General features: G+C 44.7%; 1 protein-coding gene and 1 long non-coding RNA gene across 8 annotated transcripts in view; one reads left to right on the forward strand and one right to left on the reverse strand.

Annotated features, from left to right (window-relative positions):
- LOC132660162 (uncharacterized) overlaps window positions 1-20,689 on the reverse strand; it is a 35,472-nt gene that overhangs the window by 12,032 nt on the left and 2,751 nt on the right. The window lies entirely within an intron of this gene.
- On the forward strand, window positions 738-20,006 carry C7H14orf93 (chromosome 7 C14orf93 homolog). 7 transcript variants are annotated; one of them, XM_015096881.4, is made up of 7 exons: window positions 738-3,971; window positions 10,945-11,756; window positions 14,064-14,384; window positions 17,832-17,893; window positions 18,120-18,223; window positions 18,887-18,999; window positions 19,268-20,006. In XM_015096881.4, the coding sequence occupies exons 2-7, from the start codon at window positions 11,160-11,162 to the stop codon at window positions 19,685-19,687; spliced, it is 1,617 nt and encodes a 538-aa protein (XP_014952367.2). In that variant the 5' UTR covers window positions 738-3,971; window positions 10,945-11,159; the 3' UTR covers window positions 19,688-20,006. The 7 variants fall into 7 exon arrangements, with proteins under 7 accessions (XP_014952367.2, XP_027827443.1, XP_027827440.1 ...); XM_027971642.3 differs by having other exon boundaries at window positions 738-3,630; XM_027971639.2 differs by having other exon boundaries at window positions 738-865.

The following is a 20,689-nucleotide window of genomic DNA, read 5'->3' on the forward strand; positions in this document are numbered from 1 at the left end:
GAATATTACAGAAGTGAAGAAGTAAGAGCTGTGGGAAATAAGTACAAACAGGGGCTTAGGACCTGCAGATCATGAGTGGTTTATAATGTAGGTGTAAGCAACCAGGTCTCCATGCAGGAGCTAAAGGGAGACCATTCTAGGTTCTTGAGAACGCAGTGTTAACCAAACAGAGAAAAAAACCGGGGGAGAAGATTGAGCGAAACCACGCCAGAAGTGTAAGGCTACTTTGCCTCTCCCCTGAAGGAGGCCACATACGTGTGTGAAGGTTCATTTAAAGGTGGAAGGGTTAACAACAGACGTGACCCAGAGAGTTCCACCTGGAAATCATGAACTCGCCCCACACACCGGCTGCCTGATGCTTAATCCCATTCTAGAATTTTACTGACTAGTTAACCGAATTTAGCAAACTGTCAGAGAAGGTGCTCGCTTCTGGATTGTTATTTATGCTGGTGACAAGGGCCAGGGTTCACTGATGAAAATACATCGGAAAGGGTGAGAGGAGGCTGAAAAGTGAAAGGAAGGGGAGAGAGGTGGGGAAGGTGCCAACCAGGTCGCCCAGGTCGGAGCGGAAGGTGGCTGGGGTCGGGGGTCGAGCGGCCCTTAGGGGCCCCCTGGGGCCCGCGCCTCGGGCGCTGCGCGTGTGCTCGCGGGCGGGGCGCCCCGCGGCCGCCAATGGCCAATCCGGGCTGGCGTCCGGGGAGGGGCGGGGCTTGCCGGCTCGGGCTCCGCGAGTCCTCCTTTTTGCACACACACGAATACAAAGAGCCATACGACCTTCGGGTATCCTTTTTCCATTTTTTTTTCTCCTTAATCTTGTGTGTGTATTCAAGTTTTTTAAAAAATAGAGATCTGTGGCAGTGCTGGGGTGAGGAAACTGTTGCTAAGGGGAATGTGCGCTTTCCCCCATTTCTTTTTCTGTCTCTCTTCCTCTTTCTTTTTCCTGGTAAAGGTTTTAAATATACCAAGAAGTTGAGAAGCAGGATGGCCGTGTACAACTGTTTCCAGCCAAATTTATAGAGATTTTTTTTCTTTTTGCTATCACATTTTAAGGACTGGTAAATTTTTATAGTCGAGGGATTTTTAAAAATTTAGCCTCTTGGGAAGTAGAGGTTTCTTTTTGAAGCCGGCCGAAGGGATAATGTAAATTTCTGCCACAGGCAACGTCGAAGGAAACAGATTTGAGGCTCCCTCACAGAGCTGTTTGCGTGCGTTTTACACACCCTCTTCCAGAACCAAAACCAAGTGGCTTGAATGTGGCAATTGTCCAAGGCCAATAGGTTAAAAATGTTTGTATTTTATAATTGTGACACTCATTTCCCTGGGGGAGGGGTCAAAGCCCTTTTTACAATGTGTCTTACCCACATTTTTCATGAAGACTGTGTGTGTGTGTGTGTGTGTGTGTGTGTGTGTGTTGAAGCAAATAAGTTCGTAAAGATTTATCTTGGGGTTTTGTGCTTTCTGTATATGTACAGTGTGTATATGTGCCGTATCAGATTTTGTTTTTAAAAGCGACTGCCTTTGGCTTTATGTGTGCAAAGCAGTCCCTAGGATGTGGATGTTTTTTTTTCCTGTTGTGTTCCCAAATGTGATCCAGACAGGATTTCATGCGCAAACTACAGCCTAGAAGAAATCCTATGCATAGAATTACTTAGGTACTTTGATTCTACTTGCATTTACTGTATTTTCTCCTCTTCTAAAGTATCAGCTTACTGAATAATTAAATAATTGCTAGGGAATATACAGTCCACGTGGCAAATGAGGGTAAGCAATTTATTGACTCTGTGGTTTAAAGCCTTCTTTAGTGACTGTTTTGCCTAAGTGGTTTTGCTTTTTATTGTCTCACGTTCCTAAATGTACAGCTGTGTATATTTTGGCCTTTATGTGTGGTTTGGTTGGTGTGTTCAGAAGGGAAGTTCTCTCTTGGCTTTTTGACAGAAATGGTCGTTTATAGGTTGGGATTTGTTTGAATAACTCCACAGCTGGCAAAATATCAGGAAAATAATCCAGTCAAGTCCAATTCTCTAAAACCGGTCTTGATGGTGATGATGGGGGAGGGGCCAAGAGGAGGCAAAGGCAAATAATACATAGGAGGGATAAGAAATGCATTTGGTTACCATGTTGCGTTTTTTGGAATGAAAAACGTTCTCCCTAAGATAAGCGTCATGGACAGAAGTGTATAAATTAGAGGGCAAGGCTCAGAGAAGTACATCCAGTTACAGGAGCCATTTTCTCCCTTAATTCTGTTATAGAACCACTGTCTCCTATTAGGAGTCATACGGAAAGCGTATTCAAATCTGTATGGGCAGATTGGAGTGAAAGGATAGAAAATATACGGGGTGATAAGGGAGAAACTAGAATGTCACAAATTAAATAGTGACCACGAGATAAAACAAGGATCTACTGTAGAGTTCAAATTTGAGGACAACAAAACCACTGTACAATGATAATACAGTTCCATCCCCCAGCTTGCGTCCCACTCAGTTTCAAGCTGTATTTAGGACACCTAACAACGGCGATAAAACTATTTGTACAAGTCTTGACATTCACTGTAATGAATGCAGACTGTGTGAGCTCTGGGTTTCTTAGCTGTACTGAGTGCATTTCTATTCCCTAACAATACAAGTTAGATCAGTCTCAAACGTGGAGCAGTCCACAAGTTTAGACCTGCATATCTGAAATCTAGTCAGTCTTAAAGTAGCCTTTGTGATGGCAGTAGTGCTGGAGTTATTAATGGAATTTTGCTCTTATTCTTTTCCCCCCTCATTGTACGTCATAACGTATACTTTTTACCTTCTCGGAGAAGACAGCATTTCCTACAATGGTACACAGCCCAAGCCCTGTCTTCCTAGGTTAATTGATTTTTACTAGGAATTTAGGCTCTTAGCCAGTATTCTTGCTTTGAATTTCTGGGTAAGAGAATTCCTCCCACGAATATATCGTTGGCTCGGCCCTCCTACCGAGGCAAAGCAAAGCTAAACTCGGATGATTTTGCTCTGCAATTTGCAGGGCCCGTAGAGATGAAAACTTACTTGAACTAAGGGCAACTGCTACCTTGCTAGTGTTATCTGGAAAATCTGTAGCTGAGGCCGGCAGGAACGAAAAGCCTTACACCACCAAATGTATGAGGCCGATCTGTAGCCAATGTACCTATAATCGTGTACACGCAGCTCTATGAGCAGCAGGGAACAAAAGGGAGTAAACAAAAAAAAAAAAAAAATCAAGCTAAAGATGGCGTCTAGCGGCCTTGAAAACGCCTCGCAGTCGTGTCCCTCCCTAAAGAGGCCCCTCCCCTTCCTGACTTGTTGAGTGATTGTGGATTGCGGCCAGTAACGTCCCCGGCCTTGCTCCGCCCCATCGCCCAACCGCCAATCACCAGGAGTCCGGAGACTGGTGAGGCGGGGCCTCCCCGCGTGCGCGCGCTGGCAGGGTACACGAGCAGACCCCGCCTTCTTCCCTAGCAGTGAGCCGGGCGACTTAAAGCCGAGTCGGCTGGAGCGGCGCGAGGGGCACACGCGGTGGGACACCAGTAGGGCAGCTAAAGCTGGACCTCCTCGGGAAGTCCCCCGCCATCCTCAGCTCTTTTTTGGCCCCATGGCAGTTACCCGCGGTGATCCAGCTAGATCTCCTCGGGTCAGTCGGCTGTCTGCGGCGCTGTGAGGAACACCCCTTCCTCGAGACCCCCAGGGCACTCCGTCTATCCGGGGGCTCAGTGACGGGTCGCCCTGTCCCCTCCGGCCCCAAGGGAAGAGCTCAGCTCTGTTCCCCCTTTGCGCTGCTGCGCTCGCCCTACCTGTAGTTGAAACACTCTTCGGAAATGGTTCTGTTTTCCCTGGTGCCCAGTTTGTCATCTTTGACTAATATTTAATCAGATAACATTTACCAAGGGCTCGCTGGGCATACGACGCAACTTTGGGAGCTAGGTTTTCATTTTTCAGTTTCTCCGGAAATGCAGGAAGAGCCGTTTCTGTCAGGTATATGGATATGAAAACCTTACACCGGTCATTTTAATCTCACCAAGTTGCATTTTAGCAAATGTAAAGAAAAGAGGCGGTTTAACACTGGGTTAAAAACTCTGGTACTGCTATACAAATGTACTTGAAATTTTTGGATTATGTGAAATCCTTTTCTTAACATCTCACTCTGCCCTCTGGGTCCACATCTCTTTTTTACCCCCAGAAAACAAGGTATTAGATTTTCTTTGTTGGTCTCTATTTGGGTCAGTGTTTCAAAATGTAGACAAAGACTATTAATGATATTTCCTTACCTGCTCTTGTGTGATAAAGAGCACATCTCTCATACAAGTAGATTTTTTTGAGAAGTTAGACGTTTTTTAGTGGATGAGACATTTTATACCTTCAGGTCGAGGAGCAGGGCTGACTGGCACAGTAGGAGGTTTTAAGTGGCCATTTTCCTTTTTATTTCTTAAAATGAAGATTATGGTATGAATTGCTATGCTTTCAGTAATCACATTTAAGGAAGTCCATTGCTGGCATGACCCTGAGTGAGTCAAGGGCCCATTATAAAAACATTTATCTTCTGAGTGATACCATAGACTACACATCTATTAGATAGTGAGGAAACTTTTATTTTTCCTAGTTTGGAGGTGAACTCAGTCATGCAGAAAATTCAAACTCAGAATGGGTTGAAGCAAGCAAGGGAGCTGCCAAGACTATGATATATTTAGTTCTAACAAAAATACATGTGACTTGGGAGGAAATGGATAGTTAAGATTATGGACAGCCTTACCCTGAACTGTCTGTCCAAAGATGAGTTTTCATTCTTTATCCAAATATTTATGAAAAAATATCAAAAGTATTGAAAAGTACATTTTCTAGGCTCCTTTCACATTGTTAAAATTAGACTGATACTGATGAACCCCAAACACAGATTTTATGCACACTTAAGTTTGACAGCTGCTGTCATTTTGTGTTGGCAAGTCATCATAGGATTGAAGATCATTTTCTTAACATTCTAATTCTAAAAGTTAACACAATTTTGCAAAAGGCATATCTATTCTTCAGTGATGGTCAGTCTTAGTTCATTCCTCTTTGTTGAACAAAAATGCAAACTTGGTTTTAAAATAAATCAGCAATCTGAAATTGCAAAAGTTGACAGTATTAATGTTTAATAATAATGGTATAGACACTGCTTGGATAATTTATTCCAATTAACCATTGCTTTGCCAAACATTCCATGGATTGCTTCACAGGTTATTGTATTAAACAGTTAGACATTTTGAGAGGTAAAATAAAGATTTCAGAATAAAGTTTAGGTATGTTAATAACATTAGCAGAGTTAAAGGGGCTCTGAAACTTTAGTTATGGAAAAAAGCAAGAATGATTATGTTAAGTCTGCAATGTTAGAAGGATTTAATAGGTTATAGCAGCAAATAATGCAGCACTATCTATAATAAAGTTCTCTTATCAGTTTGAATTGTTCATACTGAGGAAGATCTGTAAAAAAAAAATGTTTCATCTTTGTCTTCATTGCTCCATATCAGTGAATCTTTGCCCCTGCATTCATCTTTTTTCTTCTCTGCTGACTCAGAGAACAGCTCACCTGCCTTCCTTCTCACAGTGGGAGGATCCTTGCTAGAAGAAAACCTAAATCCTTTCCTAATATGTTCATTCTTTCCTTTTTCACTGACCTTATTTTTTTCTGCTTTTTAAATATCCTGAGGCTGTAGTGCCCCTTCTGACTTCCTGCTTCCTTCCTTTCATATCTATACTCTTGAAAACTTGACTTCATGTCTTGCCTCCATATTCTCTCCATCAATTTCTCTTTCATCTAATGCATAGTATTACTTCCACTACCAAAAAAACAAAAACAAAACTTACTAGTCAGCGCCAGTGACCATCACAGACAAATAACATGCATTTCCTTCATTTTCATCTTGTTTTAACCATTCTGCTGCACTTGTCACAGTTGACTAGATCCTCTTGTTATTCTTTTTACTTTGGCGTTCCTAACACTTTATTCCATCTTACTGACCATTCTTTTTTAATGAAGACTCTTCCAAGGATTGGCTCCAAGTGCTGTCCTTGGCCCCTGCCAAGGATCTTATACGTACTCCTTGGAGAGCTCATTCACTCTCTGAGGTTCAAATATAACCTCCTGCTAAAGTTTCCAAGTCTGCATTCCAGCTCTGACCTTCCTCTTGTTTTTTTTTTTTTCAGTCCTAGCCAGTTGCTTTCAGAACATTCCATTTAAAGATGCTGCCATCAGTTTGATAGTTTAACATGTTATATAAATACACATCTTTTCAAACATGCAGGTGCCACCTCTCAGCTTCCTCATTTGTATCATTCTGTCAGTGTTACCATCTTCTGACCCTTAGGTTTACAGTCTTGAAGTTGTCTTAACCAATCTCTCTATCCCGCATATTTATTAAGTTAAGAAATAAGATCAGTCCTTCCTCGAGGGTGTTGAACCTTCATATCCACAAATGTTCATTCTTATCACCTCTCTCCAGGATTAAACAGCCTTCTAATCTCTAACTGTTCCACTTTAAGTGTCTAAAACAGAGGTCAGTAAACCTTAGCACATAGTCTTAGTCTGGCATTACACCTGTTTCTGTTGGCCCCATGGGCTAAGAATGGCTTTTGTATTTTTTAATATAAATATTAAAATGTAATATTTTGTGACATTTCTGTATTAATAAAGTTTTATTGGAACACAGCCATACTTATATTTATGTATCATCAATGGCCCCTTTGTGCTACAATGGCAAAGTCGAATGGTTGTGTCAAAAACCACGTGGCCGGCAAAGCCTAAATTTCTTTAGTCCTTTCCAGAGACAGGTTTGCTGACCCCTGACCTAAGAGTTTCCTTAACTTGGTTTTCAAAGCCCACTGTCAGCTCTCTGTACTTTGTATGTAAGCCCTTTTGCTCTGACCTCTCACATGTACCCTGTTAATTCTGTAATGTTTGGTTTTTTCCCTCTCACTCAGCTTGTCTTCTTACCACTGTACCAGTTCATCCTATACCTTGCTCAAGTGTCAGTTGGAGACTTTTCTTTGATAAGACCCCTATCTCACATGATTTCATTCTGTTGATCTTTCTGTAATTTTGAACTAACTCAAGATATTTCTATTCTGTACTATATTTTTAGCCACTTGTATATATTTTGCTTTGTTCTTTAGACTTTTGTTCTCACATGCGCTGTAAGCTCCTTGTGTATAGGGACTTTATCTTCCTTTCACTTGAGTACTTGGAGGTGGCAATCCATTTTGGTGACTCATCCTTTAGCATGGCCTTATACAGATAGAATTTTTAGAAACACTTGTTTATATATATATAACTTGCTCATCTTCTCTAATGAAGATATATGTAGCTAATGATATTAGCATTTTAAATTGGTATCTGGTTAGTAAATATAATTGTGAAATGTTCCTGTAATACCTGCCAACCCCAGTTTCCTTATCTTTTTATTCAGGGTCTTAGAGGTTATGTGGGAGACTCTAGCAGGACCCAGGGAAACTAAATCAGAAATGATGTCCATAGATACCCCAAAAGAGTTATTTGAATGCCTGCTGTGCTACACTGCACTGTACCACGTTTTTATAGACCGATTGATTCAAGAAAACACGTATTTGTTGCCCTGAATGTGGCATTCTAAAATGGATGAAGTTAGGTAATACCCAAAGTTGAAAAACAGAAAGAAACTGAGGGACAGAATTGTAGAGCGGGTTAGTGTCATGATATTTTATGCAACACAAATATGAAAATATATTTAGCACATTAAAAACGAGCAGAGTTGGGAATTCCCTGGTGGTCCAGTGGTTAGGACTCCGAGCCTCCACTGCAGGGGGCACAGGTTCCATCCCTGGTTGGGGAACTAAGATCTTATATGTAGCACAGTCAAATAAATAAGTAAACAAAATTAAAAATGAGTAAAGTTGAACAGTATCGTTAGTCTAAAGCCAGGTCATGATAGCAAGTAGTTACAAATACTGTTTTCTCAATTACCTTTCTAATTTGCATCATAAAAGGTTTCGTACTGATAAAAGGCAACTTTGTAGACTTGAATTCGTTTCTTAAAAATTTGGTATTGAATTTAGAGGGGAAGCTCCCCAAATTCTATTTCAAGCCATTGGCTTTTTCTCTTCTAAATGAAGACATCAGCATGGATGTTCAAGATAGGAACACAAAATGTTTCAGGAATCCAGCTGTTATGTGTGGAGCACCGACTATGTGCCAGCACTCTGTTGGTGCCTTTATATATATTATAAATAATCTTCACAAAAACACTCAAAGTGGGCAGAGTGGAGGTAGATAGCCCCAGAGAACACTGAGGCCCAAGTTCAAATAGCCCTTAAGTGGTACCGCATGATGAGAACCCTATTTTTTATTTTATTTACTTATTTATTACTCCCATCTCAGTGCTGTTTTGGGAAGATGACCTAAGAAAGATCATTTAAAGGGACAGAAGGGCTTGAGGCAGGTACAAGGCCAGCAGGGGAGAAGGCCTCCTGCAAGAAAGAGTATCTGGGGCAAGAGTGTAGAAGTTGTCAGTTTGATCCCAGGAAGGATACCTACCCAGAGTCCCAACCTGATGCACCTTAGTTTAAAAAAAATTTTTTTTTAATTGAGGTTTATCTGATGTACAATATTATAGGTTACAAGTATATAATACAGTGGTACACAGTTTTTAAAAGTTGTACTCCATTTATAGTTGTTATAAAAACTTTAGCTATGTTCCCTGTAAAGTATATTCTTGTAGCTTAGGCTTCTCAGGCCCTGCAGTGGTAAAGAATCTGCCTGCCACTGTAGGAGACTCAGATCTGATCCCTGGGTCAGGAAGATCCCCTGGAGTAGGAAATGGCAGCCCAGCCCAGTATTTTTGCCTGGAAAATTCCATGAACAGTGGAGCCTGGCATAGTCCATGGAGTTTCAAAGAGTTGGACGTGACTGAGTACACACATACACACATATCCTTATAGCTTATTTTATACATTACTGATTTATTAAATTTGGGGGGGTATATTCCCTGGTGGTCCAGTGATTATGACTCTGTGTGCTGTCACTGCCCAGGGCCTGGGTTCAATCCCTGGTTGGGGAACTAAAATCCCACAAGCCGAGTGGTGCTGCCAAAAAAATTTTTTTAACTGAATTATAGTTGATGTAAAATATTACATAAGTGGCAGGTCTTAATTTCTTACTGTACAAATCCTAAACCCAAGTGAGCAATCATTTGTGTATTATCATTTACATAACTTTCTTTTTCTTACAGCACCCACGTTTCAGGTTAAACTCTTTGCATGATGTTGGTTTTAAAAAAGTTAAAACCTCACAGGAGCTTGTAGGCCCTTATTTAGGAAGGAAAAGGATATATTAATGATTCATTCATAATTGACTTGGGAATTGCTTAGTGAGTTCCTTTAACCTTTAGTTTTAATTTGGCTTTAACCTTTAGTTTTTTAGGTTTAGCTCTGCTTTCCAGTGACTCTAATGACAGAGAAGCAGTAAATGGATTTGAGTTAATGTTATTTCAAGAAGGGAATATCTAGCACAGAAAAGCATTTCTTCGATATAAAGGGTAGAAAGAGCAAATTAAAGACTATTTTTTAATAACCAAATGTAATTAAAATGCATTGTCAGATTTACATTTTAGTACCTCAGAGGCATTGATATTGCCTGTTTCTGAAATGAGATTGCTGATTCAAAAAAAAATAAAACCCCAAATTTCTGTATGTGGAAAATTCTCCTAACCTCCTCCTCTCCTTTTAATTGTGGTGTTATGATATAATTTACAGGGTAAGATAGAAATGTATCTCTTGAGGAAATTGTAAACATAAGATTTTGTCACTTAGGGAGCTTCAGGCAGAAAGATTCTTTTTTTCTATAATCAAGTGTCATTTAGAAAATGACAATATGAAGTTCCTTGGAGTGTTCTCAGTGGTACAAACCCTCCCACACTTTTTTTCTTCTTTTTCTCCTGGAGTAGTTTAGTCGCTTAACTACAGTGATTCAGAGGAGAGGCAGTTTGGTTTATCATTGATATTCTGATCTCTCTTTTTGGGGGCTGGTTGTGTGGGCAGAGTGGAAGCATGGAGCTACTTAGAAACTCCCGTTCAGCTCTGTCGCTCCCTTAAGCAGCATGAGAAGTGGAGATGAGGGGCCCTGGAGGTGATTTTTCTGGGCTTCCAGCTGGAGGATTCAGAACAGTTAGCTTCAATTGCAGAGGCTGGAGGCCCAGGTGTACAAAGTGTGAGAGTAGGGGTCTCTGCAGCCCTGGTTAGGGAAGCTCAGTTCTCCCATCCAGGTTTTCCTTTCATTCCCCTGCCCATCTCCAAAGCATTAATGATATAATAGTGTGAGGTTGGCAGCGTCTTGGGGGCTGTACTGATTGGCCTCCTCCTTATTTAGGAGTCTTATTCTGCATCTGTATGCAAATTATAGAGACCGTAGAATCATCATTCTTTATGTCAACAAAAAGTGGTATCAGTTTAAGAAAAAAAATCACACGCACACTAGATTGAAAGTAGCAATAACTGGTTTCTGCTGTCTTCCCTGACCTTGAAAAAGATATATAAGTTCTCTGCATGTCTCTTCTCTGGCCCTGGGTTAATATGTGTTTCCTAGAGCTGTTGTGTGAATGAGATTAACCTACGTGAAGTGTTCTGAACTCCTTAAGGAATGATGTCAAAGCAATAAAATGCAATACTGTTATTACAGCCAAGATAGAGAGGCGGAGAAGACAGATCTACATTTTCTTCCTTAATCTTCTAATCTTTCCAGATGCCCGTGGGTCCTCTAGAGTCTCCTCTCTGTACCTTAGTTTTGGAGTGGTGGGTGGTTTCATGCCTTCCACCCTCTGAAACCGAGTTCCTCGGGAAGGCCTTCGTACGCCCACCGTATGGGGAAGGGGTGAGGGTGACCCCCCAGTATGTGGGACTAGGGCAGCCCAGGATCTGCACAGAGAAGGCCCTCTCCACTCTGCAGGACAAGAAGAGGCAGCCATGGTCTGTGTGCGCCTTCACGGCTAGCCCACTGCTCCTTCAGAGAACCCAACCCCGGGTGCCCAGGCTCCTCTGACCACCCTCCATGAGGAAGGAAAGTGAATCCAGAGAGGCCAGCGCTTCCTGCGGTCCGGTCGGCTGGGGACACTTTTGGAGCAGTCCAGCAGTGTGAGCACCGCCCTTCCCGCCTCGACAACCATGTCCTTCAGCGCCACCATTCTCTTCTCCCCTCCCAGTGGCAGCGAGGCCAGATGCTGCTGCTGTGCGTGTAAGAACGAGACAAGCGGGGCCAGCTCAGGCTGTCAGGGTGGGAATCCTCCCAGCACCCCGATCACCGTGACGGGACACGGCCTGGCCGTCCAGAGCTCCGAGCAGCTCCTGCATATTATCTACCAGCGGGTGGATAAGGCCGTGGGTCTGGCTGAGGCAGCGCTGAGTCTCGCCAGGGCCAACAACGAATTGTTAAAACGACTCCAGGAGGAAGTGGGTGAGCTGAGGCAAGGGAAGGTGCCCGCGGCGGATGAAGACAGGGAGAGTCGGGCACACGGCTCCCCGCTGGAGGAGCCCGGGCCCCTCAAGGAGAGCCCCGGGGAGGCCAGCCGGGCCGTGCCGGCTGCGGAGGAGGAGTGTGACAGTGTGGGCAGTGGCGTGCAGGTGGTGATCGAGGAGCTGCGGCAGCTGGGAGCGGCCTCGGCTGGGGGGCCCGGACCCTTGGGCTTCCCCGCAGCTCAGAGAGATGTGCGGCTCCCGGGATGCGCCCTGACTGCTGGCGAGGGGGCCCCGATGCTCAACCCTGTGAGTACACAGCACAGGACCGGAGCCGAGCTGCTCCCTTGTGCCCTTCCTGGCCTTCCTCTCTTTCTCTCTCTTCTCTCCGTCCTTCAGCCTTTCTTTTGGTGCTATCAGTGATGAACAGCAGGGTACTGAGTTTCCTTTGTCGTCAGAGAGAGTGACCCTCCTGTTTTTTCCTGACCCCGTGGCCTTTCTGGTAGGAGGCCATTGCTGGCATGAGTGGCATCGGGGCTGCCCTGCCCTCCCATTCTGTCGCGCCGCATGGCACCTTCTCCACAGCTGCCTGACAGCTCCATGGGCTCTGCCTCTCCTGGCGAGGATGCCTGCCATGCACAGACGACTCATTCATATTTGATCATGGGCGCTCTGCTTGCCAAGAGGAATTCAGGACTAGGAGAGAGATGAGGATGTGAGGAGAGAGAGGCAAAGGCCGGGAGGGAGAGCAGGGAATGAGGGAGGGAAAGGGCAAAGCTGGTAGTGGACAGGTGCAAGAAGGGAAAGAGGCCATTGGAAATGAAGGGTTCCGAAAGGAGAAAAAGTGGAGAAAAAGAGCAGAGGAGAAAAATGAACCTAAGTGGAAGAAGAATTGATGCAAGGGAGAGAATATGAGGTAAGGTAGGAGGGAGGTAGAGGAAAGGAAATAAAATGAGGAAAAATGGGCAGTTGAGAGTTTACCTAAGAGGATAATAACACGTACGGAGGAAGAGGGAAGCCAACGGGCCTGTTGTGTGAGCCGGAAAAGACATAGAAATACACTGATATTTCAGCTTCTTTACTGCTCAGGGCCATATGAGCAGGGAAATCCTGGCTGAGGAGAGTAAAAACTGAAGAATGTCACATCGAAGTCTGGAAAGGAGATGGAGCAACTCTAGAGATCTCAGATGTGAAGCTAACAGATGTGTTGCCACTTGAGAGACAGTGGGAGGTCTGTCAGCTCCCACCCACCCTCTCCACCACGTCCTCCTTCTGCCCTCTGTCTTTTCCTCCACCCGCCACGACAAGGCCCAGACACCCAGAAGAGTAGAGCAGAACAGAGGGGCTGAGACTCCGAGCCCATCTGCTGGATCTGAGGAATGAAGGCCGCCTCCAGGGTCATACTGCAACCGGTCACTGCTCCACCAAGGCCTAGCCGCATGGGTGGGTGATGGCCCCGAGGCTCGCCCCAGTCTGCCCTGCCAGGGACTATCCTTGGTTTGGGGGTATCAGAGGAGCTGCTGGGAAGGTGGAAGGAGGCAGGGAGGCACCAGGCCCAGCAGTGCCCTGAGCTGTGGTTCTTTCTGGCAGGGAAGGCTTCCAAGCTGACAGGATGGAATTAGATTTCACAGCACAGAAAGCAGCTCACAGGTCTATAAATCTCAGCCTCCTCCCCCGCTTCTTTCTGTGTTTTTTCCCCCACTTTCACTGTTTTGTTTTCCTGGCTGCAGAAATCCCCCTCCTTTCTTCTCTCCCTCTCTCCCTTCCTCCCTCCTTCCTTCCCCTACCCTGTGTGTCCTTGAGTGAGGGCACAGGCAGGCAAACGGATGTCAGGGCAGCGACTGTCAGATGTAGCCAGGGCAGGATCAAGGTGAGGGCACCTGCTGGCTCTGCAAAGGGAAGAGGGCAGGGGATGGGGAGGGGGAAAGCAGTACCAGCCTCTCTAGAGGTTTCTGACTATATCTACCTCCTTTGCTCCCATTTTTCTATTTCTCCTTCTCGTTATTTTATTTTCTCACTCCTCTTGCTTGGTTTTCTTATCATCGCTTTCTCACTCAATCCCTTTCAGGCAAAACACCTAGCTACCTTACCTGTACTCAGGTGCAAAGCATAAATGACTACTCACAAATAGAGCATCAGAAACATGCCTTGTCCTTTCAATCAGTCCTGTGGTAATGACCCAAAATGAGAGGCCCCGTTGAGTGAAAGTTGCTCAGTTGTGTCTGACTCTTTGTGACCCCATGGATTCTAGCCCGCCAGGCTCCTCTGTCCATGGGATTTCCCAGGCAAGAATACTGGAGTGGATAGCCATTCCCTTCTCCAGAGACTCTTCCCAACCCAAGGATGGAACTGAGGTCTCCTGCATTGCAGGCAGATTCTTTACTGTTTGAGCCACCAGGGAAGCCCAAGAGGCCCTGTATCTGCAAGAAATATTTGCCCCACGTGCCCCCTAGAGTCCCAGAGAAACAAGCCATGAACCACTGAAGACTGGGCTAGATTCCTCCCTGTTGCCCACTCCCTGTTCATCATACTTACTAGTGAATGATGGTTGACCAGGTTCCTACAAGCCTGGCTGGGTAATAGGGTTTTTTTTTTTTTTCCCCCGTACGTTCTTAGCTGGTGGATGATTACGTGGCCTCTGAAGGTGCAGTGCAGCGGGTGCTGGTGCCTGCTTATGCCAAGCAGCTTTCACCAGTCACACAACTGGCGATCCAGCGGGCAACCTCAGAGACCGGGCCAGAAAATGGAACCAAGCTGCCGCCACCCCGCCCTGAGGACATGCTCAGTGCTGCTGCCGCCCTGGAAGGGCCTTCGGAAGAGTCAGGCCCTGGGGGAACTGGGGAGCTGAGACAGTCTCTAGGGTTCACTGCTTCCCCATGCAGGACCAGAGGGAGTGGGCAGAAGAACTCCAGACGCAAGCGGGATCTGGTCCTCTCTGTGAGTGAGCTCAATTTCTATACATTTTTCTTCAGTTTGGAGAGATAAGTGAAGAGTGAAATGTGGGTTGCTTTTAAACGTCCCATGTGGAATGAATGGTATCCTGAAGCCTGCTGGAGTAGGAAGGGCAAGAAGGGACAGACTGTTCCCTAGCCCCAGGGACAGACAGTCCCTTTGCTATCAGTGCAACTTGTTGTTTAGGCTTTTCCGGATAGATTGATATCTTCCATTTAAAGATAAGGGAATTATATCATGTCTCCTGGTGATCTCATAATTCTGATGGGAAGATCTTTATGGGGTTCAGCAAATTGACTGCAGCAGGATAGCACTAGAAACTGCCTGCAAATAATCAGTGTTCAGGGCAAGCAGCAAGGGGCCCCTTGGGCAGCAAGGCCAAGGTGTCCTGAGGTGGTCCCATACCCCAAAGATGCAGAGGACCACTAGACACTCAGCTCAAGGATAAAGGTTAGAAGAGTCTGGTGATTCTCAGAGCTCTTGGCAGGAAAGGTACTGGCCTGAATCAGTTCTGCCTGAAACCTTACAGTGGCTTGGAGTCCTAGTGCATCCCTAAACATCCTACAATCTATAGGATCCCCCGCCCACACCTCCGTTATCCAGCGTCATTAGAGTCAAGGTTAAGAAACCCTGTTTTAGGGTGACTACAGACCTTTGGATCAGCTCTGTCATCCAAGACATCTTTCTAATGGAGACTGTAATGGGTCTCCAGTCTCTGGGTAATAGCTTATGAGGGAAACTGAGAGTTCTGGTCAAGGGTGATGGTCACCACTGACATCCAGTGAAATCTCATCAGAGTATAGAACCCATTTCTCCTGTTACAGCCTTAGTAAAGATTGAAAGTGGCTGACTACCATTTATACTTCCTTTATTTATATTACTTCTTTCTCCTTTTTTCTAAGAGATCCTACTCTTACTCTTTCTTTTGTTTTTACGTTGATAGATTCTTTTTTTCCCCCTTCCAGAAGACACCATTCATAATCAGTATCAACTGATTTCTAACCTTTATTTCAGATTTTGGTTACATTTAATGACATGTCACTTATCAAGAATGGGGAGTAGGTTTAGTTTCTCTGTCATGGATTTCTAATCCAACAGGACACTGTTGTTGCCAGTGACAGAAATAGAGGCTTATACCTAGAAGTACCTTTCAAGAGAATTCCCCCAAATTCTTAGTGTTTAAATCAGAATATATGTGTGATAATTACAATTTGCATAAAATCAGGATTTTTTTTGGTCAGTTCTATTCCTCTTGTGCCTACTGCCTACAGTGAGAGGTCTAGTGGTGAGGCCGGGCTTCTTCCTGCCCTTTGGAGAGCTTGGCACAGTGCCTTCTGGGAAGCATGCTCAGCCATCATGCTCGGTGTTGTACGATGAGAAGAGGGGCAAGTGGACCAGTCAGGGAGTCTTGCTGCCCATCACAGAGAAAGATATAAAATGTTCTTGTGTGAGTCTGTGGGTTCAGAGGGAGAGGGATGGTTGCAGATCTTCACTGTCCCAACCTTTAGCTCTGGAAAGGAATCGGAGAGGCATTTCTCCAATCTGTTGAGGCTGCTGGGGGTTGCTGCTCTGCCAGGGATCCAAAAGGCCCAAATCAGAACCTTAATTCCTTGGACTGCTGCAGATCCAGCCACCCATTGGAGAAATTATTTATTTTTAGCTTGCTCAGGAGGCAGGTGAGCCAGCATCCTTTAGTCTTAACACTTATTATTGGCTAGAGTATTTTCCCTTTTCACTTCAAGCTTGGTTTGATTTTTATCAGCTGATCTCTTCCAAGTCAATTGAATTGGAAAGCTATGCAACTCCTCCCCCATCTTTTTTCTTTTTTTGCAACTCTTTCAAATTCTTTCTGAAGCATTCAACCATTCCCTTGTGATTTCTCAAGTCTGGACTTCTAAAAGGTAAAATAACTATATCAGATATAAAGCTAGTACAACTCTTTTTTTTATAGAGTGGAGAACCTAGTCATAAAGAGTTAACAGTAATTTCCTAAGTTAATATGGTGAGTCAGCCATAGGAGTAAGAGGTGAAATTGGGCATTTCTGAATACAAAGCTGAAATCCTGAGATCAGCATCCCATCAGTTTGGGACTGGGTAATTTCCATTGACTAAAGGACCTTGGGATGAAAATATAATCAGAAACAGCAAAACTAAATTTAATAGGAGGAAATGTAAAACCCTGCATTAGAGTACAGAAAAAAAAAAAAAAACAAACAGTTGCAGAAGGGTGGAAATAGTATCTGTGTGAAAAATGGACTTGAGCTGACTACAGGCTCACTATGAATGGACCCTGTGGCACTGAGTAGCGATGGGGTTGCTAAGAAAGGTAACAGCATCTTGGGTTTCATTCCTAGAAGTATAGAGTTCTCCTCGGGGAAGTAATGCTCCCTTTGGCCAGACCTCAGTGGATGAGTTCGATTCAGTTCCAGGTGCCATGTTGTAAGAGGAACACTGGCAAACCAGAGCGTCACAGTTTCATGAGGAGTCTGTCTGGCAACTATGTCATGAGGACTGGTTGAAGGACTCGGTGTTTAGACCAGATAAGAGGAGACCTCGGGAGAGCATGGAAGCTGTCCTCAAATACCTGAGGTGCTATTAGGGCAAAACTGGGGTCAGATTTTGGAGTATCTAAGGCAATTTTTTTTTTTTTTAACAATTAGAGATGCTCATAGTAGCTGAGTCAAAAACTAGTGAGAACCCATCATTAAAGGTATATAAGCAAAGCTGAAAGATAGCCTGTTTAATGATATAAACGGATGGTTGGGTGACAGTGTCTCCAAGTTCCCTTTCATTTCACATTTCTGTTATTTCAGGTTTGTGTTTTTTGGACCATGATATGAGGACCCCTGGGATTTGTTGTAATGTGCAAAGACATATACCTGGGACATTTTCCTGGGTCACCAATTTTACCAGAAGATTTTGGAAGACATTTTCATGTTAAGAGAAATACAAAATGGCAAACCAGTTCAGTATTCTTGCCTGGAGAATTCCACAGACAGAGGAGTCTGGCAGACTGCAGTCCATGGGGTTACAAAGAATCAGACATGACTGAGCTACTGACTGACTAAAGGGGCTTCAAGAAATGTCTATTTGAAGTAGCCCTGTTGTATATTTGCTCTCTCCTTGCTATTAGAAGTATGTTTGTGGAAATGTTTGAAAACCTGTATTCTAGTGATCATACTCCCTGAGAGCAAGAGTAAGACCCAGAATAATTCTGAAGGCTCCACATAAATTAAATGAAAAGGAAAAAAGTGGGGAGGGGGTGTCCATTAGAGACACTAATGTGGGTAGGCTCTCTGGCTAAAAAAGGGCATCAACAGAAAATGGTACCTAGGCTATGGGCAAGATTCATGCAGAAAATCCCATAGGGACCAGAGAAGGGTTTCACCATATTTGTTCCTGGCTTGATTGTGTTTTGTTTGTTTCCCCTAGAAATTGGTCCATAATGTGCATAACCACATCACCAATGACAAGAGATTCAATGGGTCTGAAAGGTATGATCCTCTTGAGGGAAAAGATCATAAGGAACTTTGCCAAGGAGAGGGAAGCAGAGGGGGGCTGCTCCAATATAATGGTTAGACTAGGGCTTCCACCTCACCATCGCCCTTTGTGTCATGTCTTAGGCCATGGGGGACTTTCCCACAAAGCTGATTAATGAAGGAATCTCTGTCTAGCTTTTAAAATGCTGACTGTCTTATTTACTTTCTTCTCTTGTGGCAGCATCAAGTCCTCTTGGAATATTTCCGTAGTGAAGTTCCTTCTGGAAAAGCTCAAGCAAGAACTGGTAACAAGTCCCCACAATTATACTGACAAGGAGCTGAAAGGTGAGAAAGACCAAGTTAACTTGCACCCCAGCCTTTCTTCATCCCCTGTTCCTGACCAGAGGAGAAGAGGCCTATGGAGATGATTTAGGTGGTTTTGAAAATAGTGGACTTAAAAAATTGGTTTTGGCTATTTTTTCACCTAGGATTGTCTTTTTATTCCCCTACTCAGTCTGAAATGAAAATGGGAGAAGGAAGGGGCCAGAACACCATCATGCATGATGCTTCTACAGAGCCCGAGTCTTGGGTATTATGAAAAGGAGGTTAGAATCAGGCCTCCCCTTTTGTCCCTACATATCACGTCCTGGGTTTCCTACTTCTCGTGCCCTTCTGTTATCTGTCTGTAGCATTAAGAAAGCGTCTGCTGAAAAAGTACTTGGGATCTGCCGTCAGCCGAGTAGAATGGGGTAGGTCTGACTGCGGTTGGGGAAGGGGAGTTGCAGGAGCCTCAGAGTTGTCCTTTTACGGTGAGAGGAGTTCCTGTTAGAGATGCAGAGGGCCAGAGAGAGCTACACCAGAGAGGAAGGAATAGATGCTGATGGATGTGCCCAGAAAGCCCATTGTGTAAAAGTGGTTCTCCCCTCTTCCACCTGGTAGTGTTACAGCAAAAATAAAAGGGGCTGAGGACCCCTGCTTTCTGCTGCCTCCCTTCTCCCTCCCCACCAGGAGCCTGTGTAGCCTACTTCCTTACTAAGAGGCGTGAGTATCGCAACTCCTTAAACCCCTTTAAAGGCCTGAAGGAGAAAGAGGAGAAGAAACTTCGAAGTCGCAGATACCGGGTAGGTTTCTAGGCTTTCCTTTCAGAAAAGATGCTAAACTCTAAACCCTAATAAGCCACAGTGGGAGGGTGTGGCCTCTGAGAACAGGATTGAGTGGAGGAGAAGGAAGACAGGAGCCAATTCTCTAAGATCTGATTTGGGTTCTCTTGGGAACTTAGTTCTCTCAGGCACAGATTTTTCACAGCTTTCCTCCTACCCAAACCCTTTCCCCAAACCTAATGTGTGGTTTGTTGCTCTTCCTAATCTCTGTCCTGGGCTCCTACCTTAGCTTTTTGCCAACCGATCCAGCATCATGAGGCATTTTGGCCCTGAGGACCAACGTCTATGGAAGGATGTGACAGAGGAGCTGATGTCAGATGAAGAGGACAGTCTTAATGAGCCAGGTGTCTGGGTGGCCCGGCCTCCCCGTTTCCGGGCCCAGCGCCTCACGCAGCTCTGCTACCACCTGGATGCCAACTCTAAGCATGGCACCAAAGCCAACCGTGTATATGGGCCTCCCTCAGACCGTTTGCCTTCTGCTGAGGCCCAGCTTCTTCCACCGGAACTTTATAATCCTAATTTCCAAGAAGAGGAGGAGGAGGGAGGTGATGAGAATGGCCCTGTCTCCCCATCTTTTGACCAAGCCCACAAAACCTGCTGTCCTGACTTGAACTCATTCATTGAAATCAAGGTGGAAAAGGATGAGTGAGATCTAAAAGCAAGAATAACTCTGGCATCTGCCAAACCCCATGTCCCTGAATGGGGTGGCCACAGGGCTTCCCAAAATAACAAGATGTCCTCTGCAGTCTGAGGAAGCAAACCCGCCTCTCTTAACACAGTCTCCACTGGAAGTAGAAGCTAGCAGCTCTGGTGGGATAAAAGGACTTATTTTCATGGGGGAAAAACACCCCCAACTGTGAATGGCAAGCCAGAAAATGCTTATTCCTAAGCATAAACAGTGCCTCGGAGGAGCCTAGGATGAGAAAAGGAGGAGTATGGGTCAAAGAAACAGGCCTTCTTGACATGTGCCCTGGTCTCTGAGTTGTTTTTTCTGCTAGTTTTACTCAAAGCTCTGGGGAAGTAAGTGGCCCTGGTGGTAGCTTCGACTTCCCCCGATTGCTGGTCTTGCTCTGCAGTGGAGGCAGCACAGCGCCAGGCCGGGGTAATACTCCCACCTGGTGGACAGTCTCAGTCATGGACTTGATGCTTCTGAGCAGAGCACAAGCTCCGCGCCTATTTGGGAGTTGGGATCTAGAAGTAATAGCTTTTGTTTATTCAATTATATAAGGAAGCATTTATTATTCCTGCCTTACACATGAGGAAATTAAGGTTTAAAGAATTCCCCTGTCTCACCAACAGCTGCTTTCCCACCGTGTGACCAAGCAGTATATGCAGCTTGCTAGCTATTTCTTAGTTCTGTCAGCCAAACTGTATTTTGAAGAAGGTGTGTGTATGTGTGTTTGTGTATGCATAAGCACAAATTTAGAACATACACACAAACACAGAGAATGTGCATTTTTGGATAAACTGAGACGTAAACATGGCTTTCTCTTTGTTCAGTCAGTCATATAACATATGGACTGCTTACTAGGTGTCAGGTACTGTGCTAGGTGCTGTGGATACTCTGTTGAACAGGCTAGATGCTGAGCAGTTTTATCATCTAGTCAGGAAACCAGGCATTTAAGTAGGCAATGAAATGAACTATGATAAG

The sequence above is a fragment of the Ovis aries genome, chromosome 7 (assembly GCF_016772045.2).
Source record: "Ovis aries strain OAR_USU_Benz2616 breed Rambouillet chromosome 7, ARS-UI_Ramb_v3.0, whole genome shotgun sequence".
Taxonomy (NCBI): Eukaryota; Metazoa; Chordata; class Mammalia; order Artiodactyla; family Bovidae; genus Ovis; species Ovis aries.